Raw genomic sequence first — 21,019 nt, 5'->3', positions numbered from 1 at the left:
AACCGCAAGCATTTAGGACACTTCAGGACTGAGGGACTAATTTCAAAATGATTACCTGAACAGAAGCATGAGATATCCCAAGAATGTTTTTTTTTTCCATACAAGATGAACTAGAAAGCAAACAAAAGAAATTGAGTAATCTCAGTCCCACATTCTCCATGAATTCAAGAACAATTAACAGAGAACTCCAAATGTACCACAAGACAGTAGTTGCATTTGAAGATGAACCAAGAAGCAATTACTGTGAGAAAAGAGACACCAAGAACCTGTGGGGAAGAAAACCAGCAATAAGTTGACATTCCATCTGAGCAGTGAGACATGTTATTCACAACAGGAGACAAGCTGTATTTAGATCAACTTTATTATGTTATCAAAGTTTGACAATAAAATATTCAAAATTTATTGAACGCATTCATACACAAAAAGAGCATATAAAATGCTAGGTCTCAGAATACGTTCCATACAAAATACTGTTAAATGTAGAGCAGCAAAGTCATTGCCAAACATTCCCTGAATTTAAGAGGGCCTTGAACACACTGTGCTCCAAGAACTACCTTAATACCAAACATTCCTTCCTTTGGTCTGCAAGTCCTTTGCAATTATTGCTAGTTATTGAAGCCTTCTGTTTTTAAACAGAATCACATAGTGACTCTGAACCTCTTCAGAAGTGTTACTGTGACAGCTGAAAGTTTCTTCAGCATTTTCTATATATTTTGTCAAAAATAAGAAACACATTCGGTCCTCAAGACAATTTTTGGTTTCTGAAAATAACCTGGAAGAATAAAAGCAAGTAAAAGTTATGGAAAGAGAGAGACATGATTGATATGTGTTAGGTATAACAAAGATATATCACTAAATTCAAACATTTCAACTGTGCAGTGTGGCAAAGCACCTGAGTTACTCCTCTTAAGGATGCGCCACATTCTCCTCTCCTTAAAGATTTATTTCTTCAGACCTCTCTCCCCACAAGAATCTAGAATGCTCAAGTGCACATGGCTCTAGCAGGCCTGTAACAGAAATGCTAAATACTCTTGCCTTGTAGAGGAACATGCCATAGTGAGTAAGCACTTCTCAACATACTGAGTGAAGTCATTCAGTTTCAATGACTAGAATAATGTAGTTTATTTGCTGCATTCATTTTTCAAGGAGAACTCCATCCTAACATGCAAGAAATTGAAAATGAAAGGGCTGAAGATGATTTGGTAGAAAAATCACAACTTCTGGACATAAAGCAGAACTATAGCCTGCAGAACCATCACATCCAATCAAAATCTCACTGGAAGCACTGTGCTTGCTCTAACACATTACTTAGAACTCAGGTACACATGTTCTTGCACAGCAAGGCTTTATAGTGACAAACAACATACAAAAAAGCACACTGAAAACCTTTCAGCTTCATTTTACCAGGTTAACTGACACAAGTTTATTTAAAGAGACACACTCAAGGCCTTGTCTAATAATGGAAAGCTGATTTACAAATCTTTAGGTTAAAAGATACAGTCAACTGTTCTCAAACACAGTACTAAGTTGCCAAAATAAGAACAAAAGAGATTTTTTTTTTTTCTTTTGGGGCACAAAAAGTAGTATTAAAAAGTAGTAAAGGGAAAAGAATTTAAAAAAGCATCTTTTGGAATCCTGTATTTTGGAACTTCAAATCACAAAACACCCTGAAGCTAAACTTTTAGTATGCGACTGAAAATGCTACCAATTAATGGGTAAGGATCTAAATGTAGCTTAGAAACATTCTCCTGATCAGGTTAAGAACTGTTTACCTATGTTCTTTTCTCTTTTTTTTCAGCCCTTCATGCCCATGTTGGTATCCTGCAATACAGCCTCCAGCTCCACTCATTCCAGTGCTTATTAACAAGCATTCTACTTCAGCAAGAAATACAGATTGTGATAAGCTGTTTTCTGTAATTTCTTTCTGTTGTAAACCAGTGACATAGCAATTTATTAAAAAATTGAGTCAGACCACAGGAAGAGCTTTATCATCTTTGAGCAGTCTTGGAACACAAGCCTAAAGCTTATCCAGCTGACAGTCCTGCATAAAATAGAACACTTGGCCAAAGGACTTTTTTTGTGGGTTTTGTTGTTGTTTGGGTTCAGGGGCAGGGTTTGGGGTTTTTTTGTTGGGTTTTTTTTGGCTTGGGTTTTGTTGGTTTTTTTTGTTTGTTTGGGTTTTTTTTTCCCCATTTCAGCAGTTACCAATTACAAATTACTTGGGGCAACTCAGTACTTACTCTGGAAAAGTCTAGGCAATATTGCTGCTGAACTGTAGGTTCCTGGGCAACTGAGGACAAGATAAACATTCCATTTTAAAAATGAGGAAAATGTGTACTCACTCTCAACAAAAGTAATAGGGCAAATGCAGGGGGGGAAATGAAGCTAAATAAGGAAGTTAAAACCTATTTAGCTTATCCATGACCCTAGTTCAAGTTGTTCTGGATTTACAAGTCATTTCTGAATTAAAACTTAAAGCCTTTAACTTCTCTCCTGTGCCAGAATGTTTGCATTCTACAGTAACTAGAGTTCAAGCCTGTCATTTCAACACATCTTATTGATAAGTTTAACAGCAGCAAACATTTTAGGCATGCTACCAAAGTAGTTAAAAACTTTACCCTTTTGACAACTTCAGTTTCTTAAGTAATGAATCCTCAATAGTTCTGATGAGTTTCTGAAACTCTTAAAACATTTTTCTTGGAGGACCTAGCATTTTGAAAGCATTCAAAATTGTGTTTTCAGAAAACTAAGTGCAGTCTAACTGGGTGACTGGTTTTAAAGCAAGCAAAAGAGAATCTTCAAGTGAAACTTTCTCCAGCAGGACTTCTGTAATCAAGGTTGTAAATATGATGGCCTTTAGGCTATCATTTCTGTGGAGTTCAGAGTTGAATTTTTTTTTTTTTTAAACACTGAGTAAAATGATACTGTAGGAAATTAACAGAGTTGCATATTCAGCAGTTTCCAGAAACATTTAAGGAACAGTGTATCCCAACTTCTTGTAACAGCAATAATGAAACTTGTAATCTATGGGAAATGGATTTTAGTCTTAAAATGTAGAGTTGCTTTTCAGCTGAATGCAATGTTCATCCAATCACTACTTCGTCAGTAACTGGATCAGAGCTTAAGTATTGACTGAGAACAAGGTTTATACTTCATACTGTATTATGCTGACTTCCATTCCCCACCCCATTTCAGGAAGTTCACTTTTCTTTTTGAATTAATGCCCACCATCCATTATCACTTCCACTACATGAGATCACTTTTCACCCAGAAATGCAATTCTGCACTGTATGGATTGTTTGCCAGTATTCAATTCAATTAGCTTTAATTTATGTGCTACTCCACAGAGCTACAGTTATTGCAAGCACTAACCACTGTTTAGCTTCTTTCCCTCATTGATAAATAAAGCACAAAGTGAGAATTCCTCAGACTCCAGATTGTATGTAATCAGGTTCTAGAAGTTGAGCGAACAATTTCTTCTTTAAAAAAAAAGTTACCTAATAATAAGCTTCAAGTAATTTACACACTTATCTTTTTTTCCCCCCAAAAGCTGTAATAAAAGAAAGGCTAGATTATGACAAAGGTAGTACAGTTCCAGGCAGAGCTGTTCCCTATCTTAGCTAGTAGATATGCACATTTACAAATTAAGGTACTGGGAACTGTGGATCAGAATATGCAAGACCCTTTAAAAAGTTTACTGTGCTTCCCAAATTGTTAATATCATTCCCTTGTTTTATGGGCATCTAAAATTGCAATCCTTCCTAGCCCTCCCACTCCAAACCCTGCAAAGACCACACAAAGGAACTCAGGTATCTATGATTCTATGTAGTATGTGCAAGGGGCTGCACAATCTCCAAATGAAAGTCTGTATGAATATTGGACAACACCAGAGGCACCAAAATGCATATTTGAGCAAACTTGCAGAATGTGAAAATACTATGAAGCATCATAAACACAAATAGAGGACAAATGATCATTTAGGACACCAAACAACTTCTTAAACACAGCCTTAAAAAAAAGAACACAAAATAAATAATTCAAATATCTAAATATCAAGGGATTAAAAGGTATTTTCCCATATTTAAGGGAAGGCATCACAGGTGAGGAAAATAACTGTCAACACAAGGTATCACAAATCAAAAAGCAGCTTTTTCACATAGGAGATAGTAGTATCATTGGATAGCATTTGAATATGCTCATTTCCTGAAAGCTCAAATATCACCACTTCCTGTTTTTGCACGTCCACCCACTTTTGACATTGCAAGGCACTCTGTAAGTTTACTGTACCATCCCCATCACTGTAAAGAATCTTGGGTTCTTTGTCAGGAAAACTTTCATAATGGAAGGAATCGGGTGTTTCCACACCAGTACCATAAAGACAGTGTATACGCACACCAGGTGGTGTCATCTGGTAGACCAGGTGTTCAGTGTCTTGTCTCATGAGCCAGCCATCTTCAAAATTGATGTCCCTGTAGAATTTTCTGTAATCCTGAAGAGTGTAGTTAGCTGTAGGTGTGCTTACAAAGACCTTATCTGGAGGCCATGTGTAGTTGTAAGGAAGCATCCAATTTGTGGAAACCGCTGATCTCTGCTGGTCTCTAATCTTGAGTGAACTGATAACAGGTATTCTGTTGTTGTCACCTTAAAAAAAAGTGGAATTTCATTATACGCAAAGCAAAGCATGAATCTCAACCAGCAGCAATTACTACCACTCACAGCAATAACATGAATAAAGAGATTATTCCCTTTGCTTACAGTGACAATTTGAGAAGTTTTTCCTTATTTATAATTCTCTTGATAATTAACTTCTGCAGACTAACTTCTGATAACTTACAAATTTAAATACAAGTTGATGAATGAATGACAAACCAAGAACACTGCCACCTTTCCAATATGTTCCTTTTTAAAGGAGAAAAAATTTCCTGTGTGAGCCGAGTAAGAAATCAGTTTTTATTAGGCATTATTTATACCATTTGCAAATTTTGTCTGGCAATTTTTGTCTTAAATGATCTTCTGGAAATGTGTTTTACAGTGATTCTGGTATCTAGATCATGTTTTTGCTGAAGGAACAGATAAACACTACTATCCACACACATTTAAGAACTCATGAAGAGACTTTATAGGCTTAACAAAATGTTTAAAATTTTGCACATTCAAAACAAGCAGAGCAGCAGTATTTCATTCAGGATAGCTATAAAAATTACTATTGATTTATTTACCATTTGATTTATTTACCATTTGGCATAGTGTTTTACCAGTTTATGCACTCCCTTTATAACAAAACCTACCAGAACATGCCTACAACTGAAAGAAAATGGCAGACTCTTAATAATTACCTAAAAAGATAACTATCATAAAAGGAAACAGAAGCAAAGCAAGTATTACTGTCTCTGCTTATGCTATCAAGAAAGAATGCTACACTCAATGACCAATTCAGTCTCTATGCATAGTACTTCGGAAAAAAAAAAAGTTAGAGCTTGTTAGCTTCTGGTGGGAACCATGGAAAATTGCTGGTATCAGCATCTTCCCTTCCAGTCAGCATTTCAGGGCTGCTAAAATACTTGTGCTGCTCAGAACACAGGTTTTCTCTAATGTAGCAGTAATATTTCTAGCAACTCTGGTAACCTACACTACATCTTTGCTGGGGTAGGGAGGTGGGGGGAAGGGGGTGGACAACAGACAAAACCAACAATTCTTGAAAGACCGGTTGATAACTGCTATGCTTGGGAAATGTTTTCAGCTGGCCAAGCTTTTCCAAGGCATTATGTTGTCTTAATATAATATAAATCTAGAGAGCTAGAGCTTATTATCAATAAAGGTCTTAAATTATCCAATACCCAATAAAAACAAAATTGTTACATTTTACCAAATTTAGACTTACTCTTATTACAGAACTAATATTTGACCAAAACATTTCAAGAATTTTTTTGTAGACATCAAGTCCATTGTTTTCTTAGCAGTTTGTTCCAAAGATGGCTCAAACTAACACATGACTAAGTTATAGTTTATATGCATCTTTCTTCATATTTTAACCATTATTCTTGCATCTTCACAAACTTAAAAGCTGCTTAATAAGTGGCAGATACAGTGATTACTAGAAACTTTTTTTTTTTTAAAAAAGCTCTGAGACAGATCCGGGTTTATTTTCATGGTGACTGTCTAATCAGATGTATTTTCCATTATCACAATGGCTGGCACACCTCAATTCTTTTGTCAGCTGAACTTTGAATCAGAATTTCCATTATTAGGTCCAGGTGGTTACAGCACATAGTGATCCAGGTCAACCACACCATAGAAACTGAAATACTGAAACTAAAACCACTATTCCTGAAATAGCACCAAAGTATATTTTTCAGTTCCATAAGGTGGCACTATTGCTTCAGCAAGAAGACCTAAAGCACAGTCTTTAATGCCATCTTTAGGACGACTACATGGAGACATTGCTAGTATAACTCTGAAACAGATAAAAAGGAAACTCAAAAGAGCACAGCAAGAATCACAAAGGTCCTGAAAAATGTGTTTCATATTACTGTGTAGTATAAATACTTAACTATGCACTCATCACTAAGCTACTGAATACTACTTGGCAGTTTTCAACAAAGAAAGCCCAAGTTCTGAATTGAACAATGAAAGGAATGCTTACAAAATTTATTTCCAGTAGAATACTCAAACACAGAACCTGACTATTCCAGCCTTCTCTTACAGAACTGTTACAAAATGCTTATCAAATCCTTTGCTTTTCTCTGAAGTGCAGAAGTACTGTACAACCAAGACCATGCTTAAGTCAGCAGGCAGACTGTAACTGACATTATAGTGAACAAAGTATTAGGTCTAAGGAAGACACATCTCAAGCTGACAAAAAAAACCCCACCAAACCACAACCCAAAAAAACAACCCACACCAAGCCACCAGAGTGAACTTTGTGTCTTTGGTCACTGTAGTGGGAAGAACCTCCTCACTTTATTGGCACTGGAATTGTAATGATATAAGTATTGATCTTGCAAAGCACATGAATAAGTAGCAGAAAGTATTACAGAAGTTCTAGAGAAAATAATTCCACCTGCGTACTGTTTACCACTTTAATAACACAACTGTGGATTTGACATACAGTTCCTAGCCATTACCACATTATAAACAGGAATGGGAGCAGAAAGAATGCATTCATAGCTTGCCTTGTCTTTCCTGCAGCAATGCAGTATTTTTCTTTAAAGCAACGATTCCTCTGTGTACTAACATCCTGATAACATCAGTTTTAGAAACTCTTTAATAGACTAATGTAATCCAAGTATTAAATGCCTGATGGTGGTGATTTACTACAGATATTTTAGACAGAACTAGCATAAAAATGTGCATCCTGATATTACGTTCTGCCCATTTAACTTTCCCACGTGATTCTTAAATTTCTGCTCTAAAACACAGAGTTTATTACAGAGATACAGATTAAAAGATGACTACATTTTAGTAGAAATTCAACTATTCATTATGCATTTGTATAGCTAGCCACTTTGGATGAGACATTACAAAGGATGAACAAGACATGAAGCATAAAAGTTTAATCCAACAGAAATCTGGGACAGTGGAATTTTATATAATCATGTGGAAATTTATGAAGTTAACATTGCTCACTTCCTGCCATTTCTGTAGCATGCAAACTTGTCAGGGGAAGCCTGTGGGAAAAGGGATGTTAATTTTTACAGTGCCATTGCAATAGATTTAACAATGTATAACTCAATACAAACATCCAATTTAAGTTTTCTAATTAGTAACTGAGCTATGCACTATGATTCAGAATCAAATGCCTTTGGTAAGCAAAGTATTCTTTGATCTGTCCATGCATGGCTGGGACTTGCTGTGCGTTCTGTATTTTGATGAAGTCCAGTTTCTGATGTCAGCTTTGTTTAGGAAGATAGTGATATCCAAAGCTAACAAGTCAGAAACAAGCTAAAAAAAACCAAGCCCAAAACATCATGAACTAAATGCCAAAGCACATGAAATAATTATGGTATCACATGATGGGGTAAGTGAACTTTTTCCATCAGTCATTTGCAGTTACTTAGTGAAATAGGTTACGCTTTTTTTTTTTTTTTTAGTGTCAGGCATATCTAGTATGCTAAACCCACGATCTCAAAGATACACTCTCCTTATCTGTAGAGTTATAACCTTCAACAGGCTTTTGTGCTGCAGGCACCACTTCACCACCATGTCTACAAGTTTCCCTTAATGTTAACCTCAAGCAGCTGTGTGATCTTTAATCAAAGGAAACAACTGAATGCTCTGGAGTCCTTGTTAGCTTTGCAATACTGAACAGAGAGCAATCAGGCTGGAGACAGAAGTGACAGAAATAGAAGACACCACGCCAAACAGAAGATGACAACAATCTGCTGAAAATAGGTTAGGAGAGGTCAAGAGGCAACACAGCTCCTGGTTAAGGGATGTAAAAAAATTCAGTCCGCTCCCACAAACATAAAGAATGACAGTCTGGTCGCAGGGCTTGAAACAAAGTTGCCATCACTTATGAAAAAATTATTTTTAACTTCATAGTTCCTTAAACACTCATCCTCCAGTCTTACAGTTAACAGTCTAGTTAGTATCTTGCACTGCTAACAAAATACATTGCAAACACTCAAGTTACCTACCTGAAGCCAGCACACGGAGAGTTTTAGCCACTCCTCCCCATGGAGCACCTAATGACACATAATCCTTTATGTACTTGTCTTTCCAATCCTGAGTCTGATGGTTGAGGAAATAGAGGGTGTACATATTACCCATACTGTGGGCAATTAAGACAACAGGACTTCCATACTGCTCATACATTAGCTCTATCATCTTGCGAAGGGCCACAAAATAGTCTCCATTCTCATCTGAAGTAAACATATACACGTTACACAGTTATTAATTGTGAATGCTGAACATCAACACAATTCTTTAAAATGTTAATTTTTTAACTGTCTGTGGAATTAATAATGCAGAGCTTAGAAATTCCAGTATTAAGTGGGAAGGGTGGTAGTTTTGTGGGGATGTGTTTTGGTAGTGTGGCTTTTTTGTTGTTTTGTTTTTAAGCAAGTCTTAACTAGCAAGGAAAAAAAGAAACCACACCACACAACTTTCATCTGGGTCCAGGGGTACCCAGGCCCAAGAACTAGTAAAAATTAAGTTTAAGTATAATTGTACAGGTGGGATGGGAGAAGAGACCCAAAACATTTTTTGCTGTCTGGGAGAGTCAAAATTTTATTCAAGTAACAATGTTATTTACTTGGTGCCTTTCGCCAGTCATAAGGTGCTCCTCGTACATCTTCATCACGTTTGTAGCCCCAATCTACTAAACTCTGCACCAGCATATAAAAGTAACTGCCTGTAGACATCAGATAAGAAACAGAACAGTGAAAAGATTAGCATTGGAAGCAGCCGTCAGACACTATCGCGAAACAAACTAAGTTCTGGAAGCATTATCTCTGATACCATATATTCAGACATTAAAACTGTAGTCTTAATCTTTGACAATCTAGAAAGCTGCGTATTAAACAAAATTAGTTCTGCCTGCTGTCCCCCAAAAGTGAGAGAATACCATTATTAAAACTTCCTACTAGTTGGCTAATCTATCAAATGTGGCAGCAAAACGTGGTATACACAGAATGGATAAATTCTCTGCAGCAGAAACGTATTCTTTACAGTTCAAGGGTAAGACATCTAAGAAATTACTACATTAGAGTCCTAGCTTTTGTTGATTGCAGATTAAGTTCAGGTAGAGTATATAATACATTCATAAAGGTTGGCCTGGACCTCACCAACATTTATTCTTGGAAACAAATGCTTACAGTGTACCCCAGGGCAAAATTCTGGAAACTACCCCAAAACTATTTTTCTATCAGGTAGTAGACTAACTTAAGTGACTGAACATAATGCTTTAATAGCAAAGAAGGGAAACATTTGCAGACTGGCTCATGTTACATATTGAAAGATGTTACATATTACAAGCTTTGACACATAGGGTTTAAGTATTACCACAATTAAATGCATCTAATAACACTTTAAAAGATTAAGTGTCAAAACACCCTATTGAATATCACAGTCATATTTAAGTTTGGAGCAAAACCTCACTCAGTCTTGAATGCTTATCATATAGTCCCTAAAATGAACAGAAGCAATTTTATATATGGCCCTGTTCTGGTTATGAGAGTCATCTAGTGAAGATCATTAAGCACATTACTGCCCTTCTGGAGATTGCTACCTAAAGAAAAGAAATCCATGCTATGAAGCACATAGTAGCCAGTAATGCACTGAGCTTCAAGTTACTTAAGTCTTCAGCCACAGCTAACAACTACTCACACAAGCTTATCAGATTCAGTATTTTCTGAAAGACGACTTCTACAAAAACACTAAAAAAAACCCCTGCAAACACATTAATGCAGAAATCTTATGCAGCACAAATGTAATTATATAATTATTCTGACACCAACAAAAGACAGGGAACTACAGAGCATGGTACAGTATCTCCCAAGCCCATTAACTCATTCCTAAGGCCAAAGAGCGTCTGACTCAGAACCAAGCTGAAATGAAGTGGGTTTATTTTGGTTTTGCTTGTCAAGCTTCAGTCACAGAATTTTCTACTCAACCCATCTCATTTTCCAAAAGCGTCTGTCTTCAAAGCACCTACTCAAGTTTCATCCAGAGAACTTAAATTTGGCACAAGACTAAGTAACATGGAATCTTCTCGTCTCAATCTATCAGGCCAAACCACAGACAAGACAATACAATGAAAACACTTAAAAAGCTAAGTGAGCCATGTGCTACCCTACTACCAAAACCAAACAACAACAAAAAAATCAGTTTTTCTACTTTTAAACAGAACTGTAATTTGAAATCACATTTCAGTAGCTTGTTGTATAAAGTCACACTAGAAAAATCCTACAGGTGACAAAGCACTTCAGACACAGCTTGTACATACCAACGCTCCTTTTACTTGGGTCAAGGAATTCCAAGGAAAAAGTCTGCCCAAAACCTGGGACTCTAATATCCACTCCATCTGGTGGTTCTGTAATCTTTCTTGTTCGATTATATACCAGCCTGGGGGGAAAAAAAGAAAAAGAGAGAGAAAAACATGAAACATGTCATATTACCACATGACAACTCTCAACTACATTGGGTCTTACATTCTGAGTGCAGTAACAAGAACTTTAAGTGCTATTACCGAGAAGAAAAAATAAAACAAAAAAACCAGGCAGGCATGATAAGAGTACTCTAATGGTTAAGAGGTTATACAGTGCAAACAATTATTTTGGTTTAATGCTCTACAGGCAGAATCTGAGACTTATCTTCTCTATAAAACTGAGTATACAGAATTGTGGCTGAACTTCAACTTTAGAATATAAGCTACTTTATGTAGTTCTATGCCATTTCACTTTGCATCAAGCCACATAATAGAGAAGACTTGTCAAGAACATTAAGAATGTAGCAGTAGAAGATAAAATACCTGTAAAATCAGATATTGGAAAAATTCTCCTAGATGAAAATAATTCATTTCTGTTTAACTAGAACACCCACACCAGCATAAGGGAGTACTTGATATTTCTTGACTAGCGATTGGTACCTCAGGAAACACACAGCAGTATTGAGTGTTTTGTAGATACTTTTCAAATCAATTTGAGATACGAAGAATCTGGAGCATTGGGTCGGGGTCTTTATTATTGTCAGGGGTTTGTTCATTTGTTTTTAATACCGTATCAATACATTTGCCATTTCTGAATGCAAGTTTTAACCCCTAGATGGAGTCTTAGAATCTGAATTGATACTCAAATCTTCACACACCAGAAATCTCTAACCTGTAAGGCATATAGCAAGACAGAAAGCAGAGGCAAAACTACACAACGGCTCAGTATATTCACATAAAATAGCAACATGCCAATACAATATTTTTAAATTGCACAAGCTAAGTATTTCTTGTTTTCATAGAGGTTTTTATACAATTTTTACAGGAACATTAATGAAGCAGACTGAATGATGAAATAGTCTGGATGCTTTAAATTAGGCAATGTTTTAAACCAAAATAATTCTGGACAGAGACTTCCTGACTGCCCTTGAAGGACACGGTGTGTCTCAGCTGCCTGTGAGACTGCCACTGACAGCAAAAGTGCAAGCTCACATTCCTCCTGCCTGTCCCCTCTGAGCTGCCCAATGTACCTCCTTCGCCCTTGCCTCATCAAAACTTAATTAACTCATCAAAAAAGCAGAAAATGTTCTGCTTTAGGTAAGCCTACAGAAGTGTCTAAGTGCCCAAATCAACACAGGGTAACTGGTAGGAGAGAAAGGGGAAGAAACTAAGACAACCTGTTTTTCATCACTGATGAACAGCTACCTCAGATGCAATAGAGCCTCATCTTCTGATTCATCCTGTTACTCTACCTAGCAGAATTCCAAGTCATTTCTTTCACTGGTCTTGAATCAGAAAAGAAAGTTTAAGGCAGCCATTCTGTACAAAGCATGTCAGTCTAAGGAAAGGAGGTAACTGCAAAGAGCAACATTTCTAGTCTTACCTGATATTATCAATCCAGCAGTCAATGATGACAGGCAGAAGCAATTCTAAATTCAGCCAGAGTGTAAAATAACTGTCTGTCTTCTTGGAGCATAGATAATGCACTACTGATGGCTTATCTAACTTTGCTTCCAGCTGATTACCTAAGTCCCCTGGAACTGAAAGATATAAAAACGAGACACTTAAAGTGTGTAACATTTTACATTATAATATACACATCTTAATACTGTAGCCCTCATATGCTGTATCACTACATCCAAAGATACCATAAGTTTTGTAACTGGATAAAAAAATTGTTATGTAAGAACAAAGTACTACATGCACATTTTCCACTGACAATATTTGGATTTTCAAAATCATCAGTGGGGAACCACCATGTAGAATAGTTCTGGATCAACAGTTCATATCTTCAAAAAGCAGACTGTATAGGAACAGGTCATGTTAGGCCATGGGTATGAAAAACAGATGGTCTTGGACATTATTAAAATCATCTGTGTTTTAAAGTACAAACTGAATCTTTCTGGAAGATTTTTTTTCTTCAGAGTATTACAACTGCACATGCAACTCTTTCTGTTCTCTTTAAACAGTTGCGTGCAAACTATCAGTTTGACATTAAAAAAAATGTGAAAAGTGAAAGCAGCTCCATTTATGTTTTTTATTTTTACTTCTTCACCTCCAACTGCACTTTTGCTACACAAGATTTAGTTGGCTAGCATAATAATCCAAATATATAGTTTCATATCTTTTACATTCATGTTTGGATGCAACAACAGTTTTGATCTTCGCTTTTTTTTTGATACATTACATCAGTAATACTTGGAGGGAAGGGTCTTGTATTTGTACCTTCTCTGAAGTGCACAGTTCTTAAAGGCATATACCAAATACCAGTATTCCTTTGATGAAATTTTCTTTTCCTTTATTTTAAACACTAGATAGAGACAGGAATATTATTTCTAAATTAGAACTAAGCTCAAAAAAATGCTCTTACAATTTTCAACAGCAAGTTTCCAGAGAAATTTCTTACATTGTTATGTTTAATCATTTTTTCCTCAACAACCAGAAAGGCAAAGATACTTCAGTAACTGAAAAGTTTCTCTGAATTAGAAAAATGTAAGAGTTAGGCACTTCTTAAGGGTTCCCCCCACCCCTTTGAGCTCCACACCCTCTCACCTTTTCAGTGTGTGCATAACTGTATCCTATTTACTTGTCAATGTTTAATTTTGAAGTTTTTTAATGCAGGCCTACCCATACAGTTGCTTTTCTTTTTTCCCCACTTCAGTAAATTATTTAATCAAAACAGTTTTTCTGTAGAACTCTGATACTTAGCAATGGTTTAAAGAAAGAGATATTACCTTTTAGTGGAATACCTAATTTAACTGGAAAGCCAGACAGGCTTTCAGAGGAACACTGCAGAACTGAAAAAGGACAGAACCTCAAACTATAGACCTGGACAACCACACTCTTGCAATCTTCAACCACTGCAGAAAAGATACACCTCAGGATTTCTTTATTAACTACCTCTACTTTCTCATTAGGTTAAAAGACCCAGTAGCTGACCACAGTTTATTTTAGGTCATATTTCAAGGACTCTGATATACTGGAAAGCATAGTAAGGGAGATTATAGTATTGCATCACACCCTAGAAAGAATTTACTGAAGTTCAGTCTGGTAACCTCACAAAATGCTGTTTAGTTATTGCTTATAGAACTATAAGGCAACAGCTTGTTCCACAGTCTCGTGCCTGTGCTGTATCAGTGCTTTTAATTAGAAAAGGAACAGAGTATAATTCTATTTATATCAATCATTCATGGCTGGCCAGTTGCAGCAGCAGACCTGCCAAGGACAGAACAGGTTGATTTTGTCATCAGTTTCAATGCAAAACAAAGTAGAAGAGTGACATTCTGTTCTACCCTGGAATCTCATTTCCTTGGGTAAAAATGAAACTCTTCCAGCAAAGATACCTTTCGAAGACTTAGACAAACATCTGGAGTATCAGAGTTTTAAGAACTTGCTGAGTTTTCCAAACAGCACTCAAATAATCATAAGCACTCCTGCTCAGAGTAGGAAGACTCACAACTGAAGAAGTTTCAGATTATAATCAAGATAAATGTATCAAAAAAGAGTACTGAAAGCAGGAAACTATACAAAGTCTCACTTGGACTTAATGGCATGATCTTAGATTAACTGCAAGTTTAATTTGGTTAAGAAATGTTATCTTCAAGAAGCTTGAGGATAGGGGCTGTGCTCCTGTGTCCAATTCATAGCAGATGAGAAACATCACATACTAATTTTTACTTAAGGGATGATAAGGAACAAGTTGAAAAGCAGTAATTTTATGTAATTCTAAACAAAAGATAAGGGGCAAGTTCCACCTGTGCCAAGATACAATACTGGAGTTAAAAAATAGTCTCAGGTACAAGCGTGATGCCTGTTTGCTTATAAAGCAGGGATTAACAAAAAGGTTTTTTCAGGTTTACATTTCCATATTAACAGTGAAACTGCTAATCACTGTAATTCACAACTCGTGTTTTATTTTCTAAAGTACATTCTGCAAGCTGAATGGGTTCATGATGAAGCTGTAGGGAACAAAATGCAAATTTTGATTTTTCACATTATGGAAAGAAACACGCAAGATCTTCAGTCCTCACCCCACACAATTTAACAGTGTTAATGATTTACATTTTGGCTGGAGAACTACTTAGTGGCTTTTTGATAAGTAACAAGTTAAAAATAGATCACATTGAAGATTAATTCTGTAGGATAAGGACAGACCTTTCTGAATTTTCTGTGATGGAATTTGAAAGCAGTAGAAAAAACACATTTCCCTTTGCTTTCACGCCATACACAGAAAGCATCTGTGGGCAGAGTAATCTGTAAGCAATTTTTCTCATCTTCTCATCTACCATTATCTGTAGTTTCTAAGCCTTTTTGCTGGAAACATTACAGAAAGTTCTTACTTTTTAAAGCCTGCAGACTGACCTCACAGATGTACAAAACTGGCAAGTTTAGTTCTGCAAAATACATTAGCACTAGTTAAAACTGGATGTCCAAGAAAAGATCTCAAGCAGTACCCTTGCTTCCCTAATTTGTAGCTGTGTAATACATGTATTAACTTCTGAACTGTGACATTTGGAAATATAAAGATATTTCATATACAGCAGAAAGTGTTTCCATCAGGTTTGATGATCTATTAGTTCTAGCATATTCTCATTTTTCACAAAGACAGTAATCCCAACAGAATTCATTCTAATACAGCCATGAACCCAATTCACTTCCCATCTTATAGTATCCTTTCCTTCCCCCCCCCCCCCCCCAACTGCCCTGACAAAGCTAGTAGATCTCCTTCTGGGATGTGTTCTTGTTTGATTAAGCTTTTGGAAAGCACATTTACAAATTTCATTTGAGAGTTTAAAAGATGTTACAGACTTTTCCTGGGAACTACAATAACTAGCTTTAGGATACATTGACACTCCTGCCTATCACTATCCTTAAGTCTTAATGACTGATTCACAGTTCCCAGCAGAAGACAATAAGCAAATTGCACCCTGGAAAGTGACTTGCCTTAATACTGCTCAGGAAGCAAAGAGAAAAGGACATTCAACAAAAGCCATGAATAGGGGGATCTTAAATTTCATTTGGGAAAAAAAAAAAAAGAAAATATTGTACCTATATAATGGGGGGGGGGGGCAGCTATTGTTTGTGTGGCAGAGAAACCCTCAACTGGTACTTTTTTACCACTTTTATCTGAAATGCAAATGCCTTTGGATATATATCAGCTATTGTAACTTTTTAACTGGTATAATTTCCTCAAATAACTGTCATCTTTTTGGTTCTATAAATTATCATGCCTTCAAAATGAACCAAGTTTTCTGGAAAATTAATTTTAAACTCTGACCACAGTTCTCTAAGGAGAATGTCTCAAAGTAGCTCATAGACTCCATGATAGACTGCCACAGAAAAGGCTTATGTTTAAAATTAGGAACAAGAACACAAACAACATCTCACATGATACTTCTAGATACCTCAGATCACATGAGGCATAAACATTTAAATCACTCCTGACATCTAGCCAGCTGACCATACAAACACACACACCTCAATTAGCAGTCAGCAGGAATTCACAGACAAACCTCGTTTGCATGTTAATCAATTATTAACAAACTTCATTTAGGTGTCTTTCTAGAAAACTTTAGCCAAGTACCTAACAAATTGTTTGCAGAAGGTATCAGAACATTGATATAGTAATTGTGTTGAGTCAGCTCTAAAAGGTAAAGAGTTCAGTGAATCCACCACTGATCTTATAACAACAGGTTATCAGCTCCCAAAATTGATAAGACATGAGATAGTATGCAGTGATTATCGATGGACTATGAGAAAATGAAGGAGGAAGAGCAACCACAAAAATAAAGGAACTTCTTACTGCAAGCATTAGAAGACAAGCATGTTGCATATATAACCAAACTGTTAAGTGCAAAAATATTATAATTGCATGTAAACATGAGGCAGATATCCAGAAGTATTTGTACAGAATATATATATATATATTTTAGTAGATATTGTCAATAGAGCAGAGGTATTGAGTAGGTTATCCTTGATCTTAAAGGAGATATTCCTGTGTGAATATATTGTCCTGGCTGACTAGGAAACTCTTAAAAAAAAAAAAGGCATGAAAGCAGTTCAGTATCTTAAGTAGTCCCCTTTTCCCCAAAAATGAGAGAATCACCTTACATTTTAATGAGCATTGTGTCTTTGATATCAAGCCTTCAGGCAGGACTCTGGAAGTAAAGTTTTGACTTTTACCTTGTGTTTCTTCTTCTCTAGTACCACTATTATATGAATACCCTTTGATGCTTTGTTATTTAAAGCTCAGGGAAAACTGAACAATTGCATTGCAGTATTTTGCTGTCAGTTACTACCCATGTCAGTTTGGTCCCTGGTCTTGCTCCGTTGGTATGTACAAGCATGATCTTCAGGCATAGTAGCTTCTGCTACTAAGGCACCATTTGATGATACACAGATCAGCTTAAAAAATAACCTAATCCAAATGGAGTGGTGCCACTCTCCACATTCCTTGTGCCAGCTCCTCCATTAAGATAATTCAACTACAAAATTAATCACTTCTTCCTCAACAGGTTAATTTTCTCATGCTTTATCAAGACAAACAACTCCACAAGCTGGCCAATAAGCAGGCACAAGGAAATCTGGGGGAGCACTAATGAGCTGTTAGATTGGCTTAGCTGTTTCACAGAACCACACTTCACCTGAGCCAGTTAGAGGTCTCTGCAAATCCGAGATCTGTTGCCACCACAACTACAGCCAATAGTTACAAGGTTGTATGCAAGCAGCTCATCTGTTTTCAGATTTTATAGTCCTAGCAGCAGTATTTTGTTAGTACTTGGGGAGCAGAACAAAAGTTACCCATGTATGAGCAATGCCCCATATTTGCAAACTACTGCTCTACTTCCTCCACCGTTACTTGCATAAGCACAGGCTGCAACTGCAAGTGGGGTCATTATGTGAAAAATTTGAGAGCAAGTTACACTGCGTCTTGTGACCATCACCAGTCTAAAACATTTATGAAGTGATCATTATGTTGACAACATTCCTTTAAACAGCATTCCTTCTTTCTTTATTCCTTAAGATCAGATAGCCAGCTTGCCATGCACAGAATAAGACCAAACTTGTTAACTCCCCTTTCTACTTGAGTTTTACCTTCCAAGTGGACCAAAAGTGAATGCTTAGATCATAAGACCATATTTACTACAAGATAAAAACATATTTAAAAACTGAACACATATCAGGAATTAAGGGTCTAGATGCCAACCTGATAAACCAGGAGGATCAACGCTGTATCCCCTCTCTTGTATGGGCTCCAAAACCACCTCAGGCTTGTATAGGCCTGTATTATGCAGCCTTGCATACACCTCTCCATCTCCTTTTGCATTTGTGGTTCCAGTGCAATGTATGTTTTTCTCCCCTCTCCCAAACACCTGTGTTAAGCCAGCACTTAGAATGCCTCCCTAAATGATTGTCCTAAACCCTTCTACCATCCTCATCACAGTAATTCCTGAAAAGCTTATCTTGTCACATACGCAAGAAGGGTGAAGAAAAGGTCGTGAAAAGTTAACTAGAATCAAGATGAGAACATTTCATACAGAACCAGAGCAACCGACAGTCACTCCTTCCTCTCCTTTATTTGTTTGACCTTCACTGCCCATGTCATGTCTAATTGAAGCTAAGCTCTTAGTGCAGGTGTTTTTACGACGACAGTCATTTCTATACATCAAAAACCACAGTATTTTACAATAGGCAGTTAGAGCAAATCGCTCCCTAAGAGCACCTACTTTCTCAAACATACGGACAACCCCAAAAAATTGTTTATGTTAAAACCCATTGAATCTTCACTTTCTGGACAGGTCAGGACTGGGCAACAAAACCAGCAAATTTTAAAAACGCAGACACTGACTAGAATAGTAAGAGATGCAAGTTCTGTAGCATTTGATGAAAATTCACTGTAATAGCAAGAAAGTCTGTGTTTTAAACCAATCACTGATGAATGTCTGCTCAGCCATGCAGTATTTACCAGAATGTCTCTTAGGAAAACAACATGTAGGTCAGCCATGTTTTTTAAAAGCATTCTTAAGGAACATACATACTTACAGTAGGTCCATCAGTAGTAACTCCATGCTTCTATAATCAGTATCCCTTTATCCCAATTGCTTTTAAGTCTTCTTTGATTCCTTCATAGCTAGAATTGAATATTGGATCAGCAACTAAAACACTATCACTTTTATCATCAAGAAGCCTGCACTGGAGTAAGCGCCAGAGCTTATTGCTAAAACCCAGCATTACAGAGTGGAAAGATGGGATAAATGATTACTTCTAACCTTCACAGACAGAACTCCAAGAATTTTTGTTCACTTTTTAACTCCAGCCTCTTAGCACATCCTTTTGCAGTTTCTACGTCTAAATCTACATCCTCTCAGTTAGTTCAGCCATCTATTAAGAACTGTGAATTTGTACATGGTGGTCCCAAGATACACAGCATCTCTAAAAAAGTTCTTGCTTAGCATTTACCCTTTTATGTCAGAAGTTTGTAATAGTAGTAATAAAGTCAACAACAGAGCCTAAATTATTATAAATAAATGGAGCTTAAACTGAACAACATTCCACCGATTATCCTTTTCCCAGTATTTTTCCCATTTCTTGATCTTTCTTCCCCCTTTACCATCAAGGTTAATTGCACAATAAGAACATACTGCATACTGAATACATTCACAGGACTGACTACTGACATATCACCAAATGCACTTAATTAATATATTGGAATGCTTAAGAATTACAATTTCAGCAGACAAGTTATTAAAACATTTAAAATTTATTTATGATTCTTCTTATCAATGGATACAAAAAGCATCTAACAAATATTACTTAGTACCTATTATAGGAATACTTTCTACACATTTGTTACAAACTGGTTTGTGTTAACAGGTGAAACCACAGGCCAGTAATCAATATTCTTTTTCTACCTTGTGCGATGAAATAAGCCTATTATTTTTTAAATGCTTGTAGTTGGGCTGCTGTAACACCCAGTCACTTCTCTTCCCACATCCGACTCCAACCTCTTTTAGGAAAGGTTCATATGGAGTAAAAACTTGGGAAACGAGGGTCTGCTTTTAGTTAATGAGCTAAAAATGTATTTAAGCGAGCCCCGTTTTTCCCACGCCCACTGACAAGCAAAGGCAACCTAATGTTTTCAGCATGTTCGTGTCCCGTCCCCCCCCCGCCACAGGGTGGGGTGCGATGCGAGGTGAGGTGCCCGCCCCCCCTACCCGGGCCTGTATTTTTCGCTTTTGCGGCCGGGCCAGGAACGGGGCTGTCAGCGCCGGGGCAGAGTTACGGAGAAGACGCTCCGTACGCCCCGCCCCGGTACCCGCAGCAACCGGGGAGCCCACAAAGTGGGGTGGCTGAGCGAAACACCCCGGAGACCCCCCAGGCAGCGGCGGCGGCCGGCCGGGGCGCGCACCCCCGCGGCCGTACCCACCGCACCCCGCTCGCTCCGCAGCGCCCGGGGCCTCCCGCCGCCTCCCTGCCAGGGGTGCGACGGCAGGGACAGCGGGCTCGACGCAGTTCCACGGCGCCAGACGCACGCACCGCCGACGCCCCGGCTCTTACCCAGCACCACGGGCGGCCCCGCGCGCCGGCGGCGCGGCAGGCACCCGCCGCCGGGGCAGAGGAGCAGCAGCAGGAGAACGAGGCTGAGGAAGGGGCTCCCTCCCGAGGACGGGAGGAGCCTAGCGCCCGCCGGCGGGACCATCACCCCAACGCATAACCCTGGGGCCGGGAGCCACCACCTCCACTCCGCCGGGGCTGCCGCCGCCAGAGTGCAGCCCTGCCACCGGGCCCGGCCAGAAAAGGGCCCGCCCCGCCCCGGCGGCAGCCGGCCCCGCCCCCGCAGGCGTCACCAGCCGATTGCGGAGAGCCGGAGCC

At 37.9% G+C, this 21,019-nt stretch overlaps 1 protein-coding gene across 1 annotated transcript; it reads right to left on the bottom strand.

Annotated features, from left to right (window-relative positions):
* Positions 1-348: 348 nt before the first annotated feature.
* Positions 349-20,932, bottom strand: PLA2G15 (phospholipase A2 group XV). The gene is made up of 6 exons (XM_052796519.1): positions 20,705-20,932; positions 12,531-12,687; positions 10,946-11,064; positions 9,254-9,352; positions 8,637-8,861; positions 349-4,641 (listed from the first exon to the last, which is right to left on the bottom strand). The coding sequence occupies exons 1-6, from the start codon at positions 20,844-20,846 to the stop codon at positions 4,130-4,132; spliced, it is 1,254 nt and encodes a 417-aa protein (XP_052652479.1). The 5' UTR covers positions 20,847-20,932; the 3' UTR covers positions 349-4,129.
* Between the last annotated feature and the right edge of the window lie 87 nt (positions 20,933-21,019).

This window comes from Harpia harpyja, chromosome 9, assembly GCF_026419915.1.
Source record: "Harpia harpyja isolate bHarHar1 chromosome 9, bHarHar1 primary haplotype, whole genome shotgun sequence".
Taxonomy (NCBI): Eukaryota; Metazoa; Chordata; class Aves; order Accipitriformes; family Accipitridae; genus Harpia; species Harpia harpyja.
This window is presented reverse-complemented; position numbering and strand designations above follow the sequence as displayed.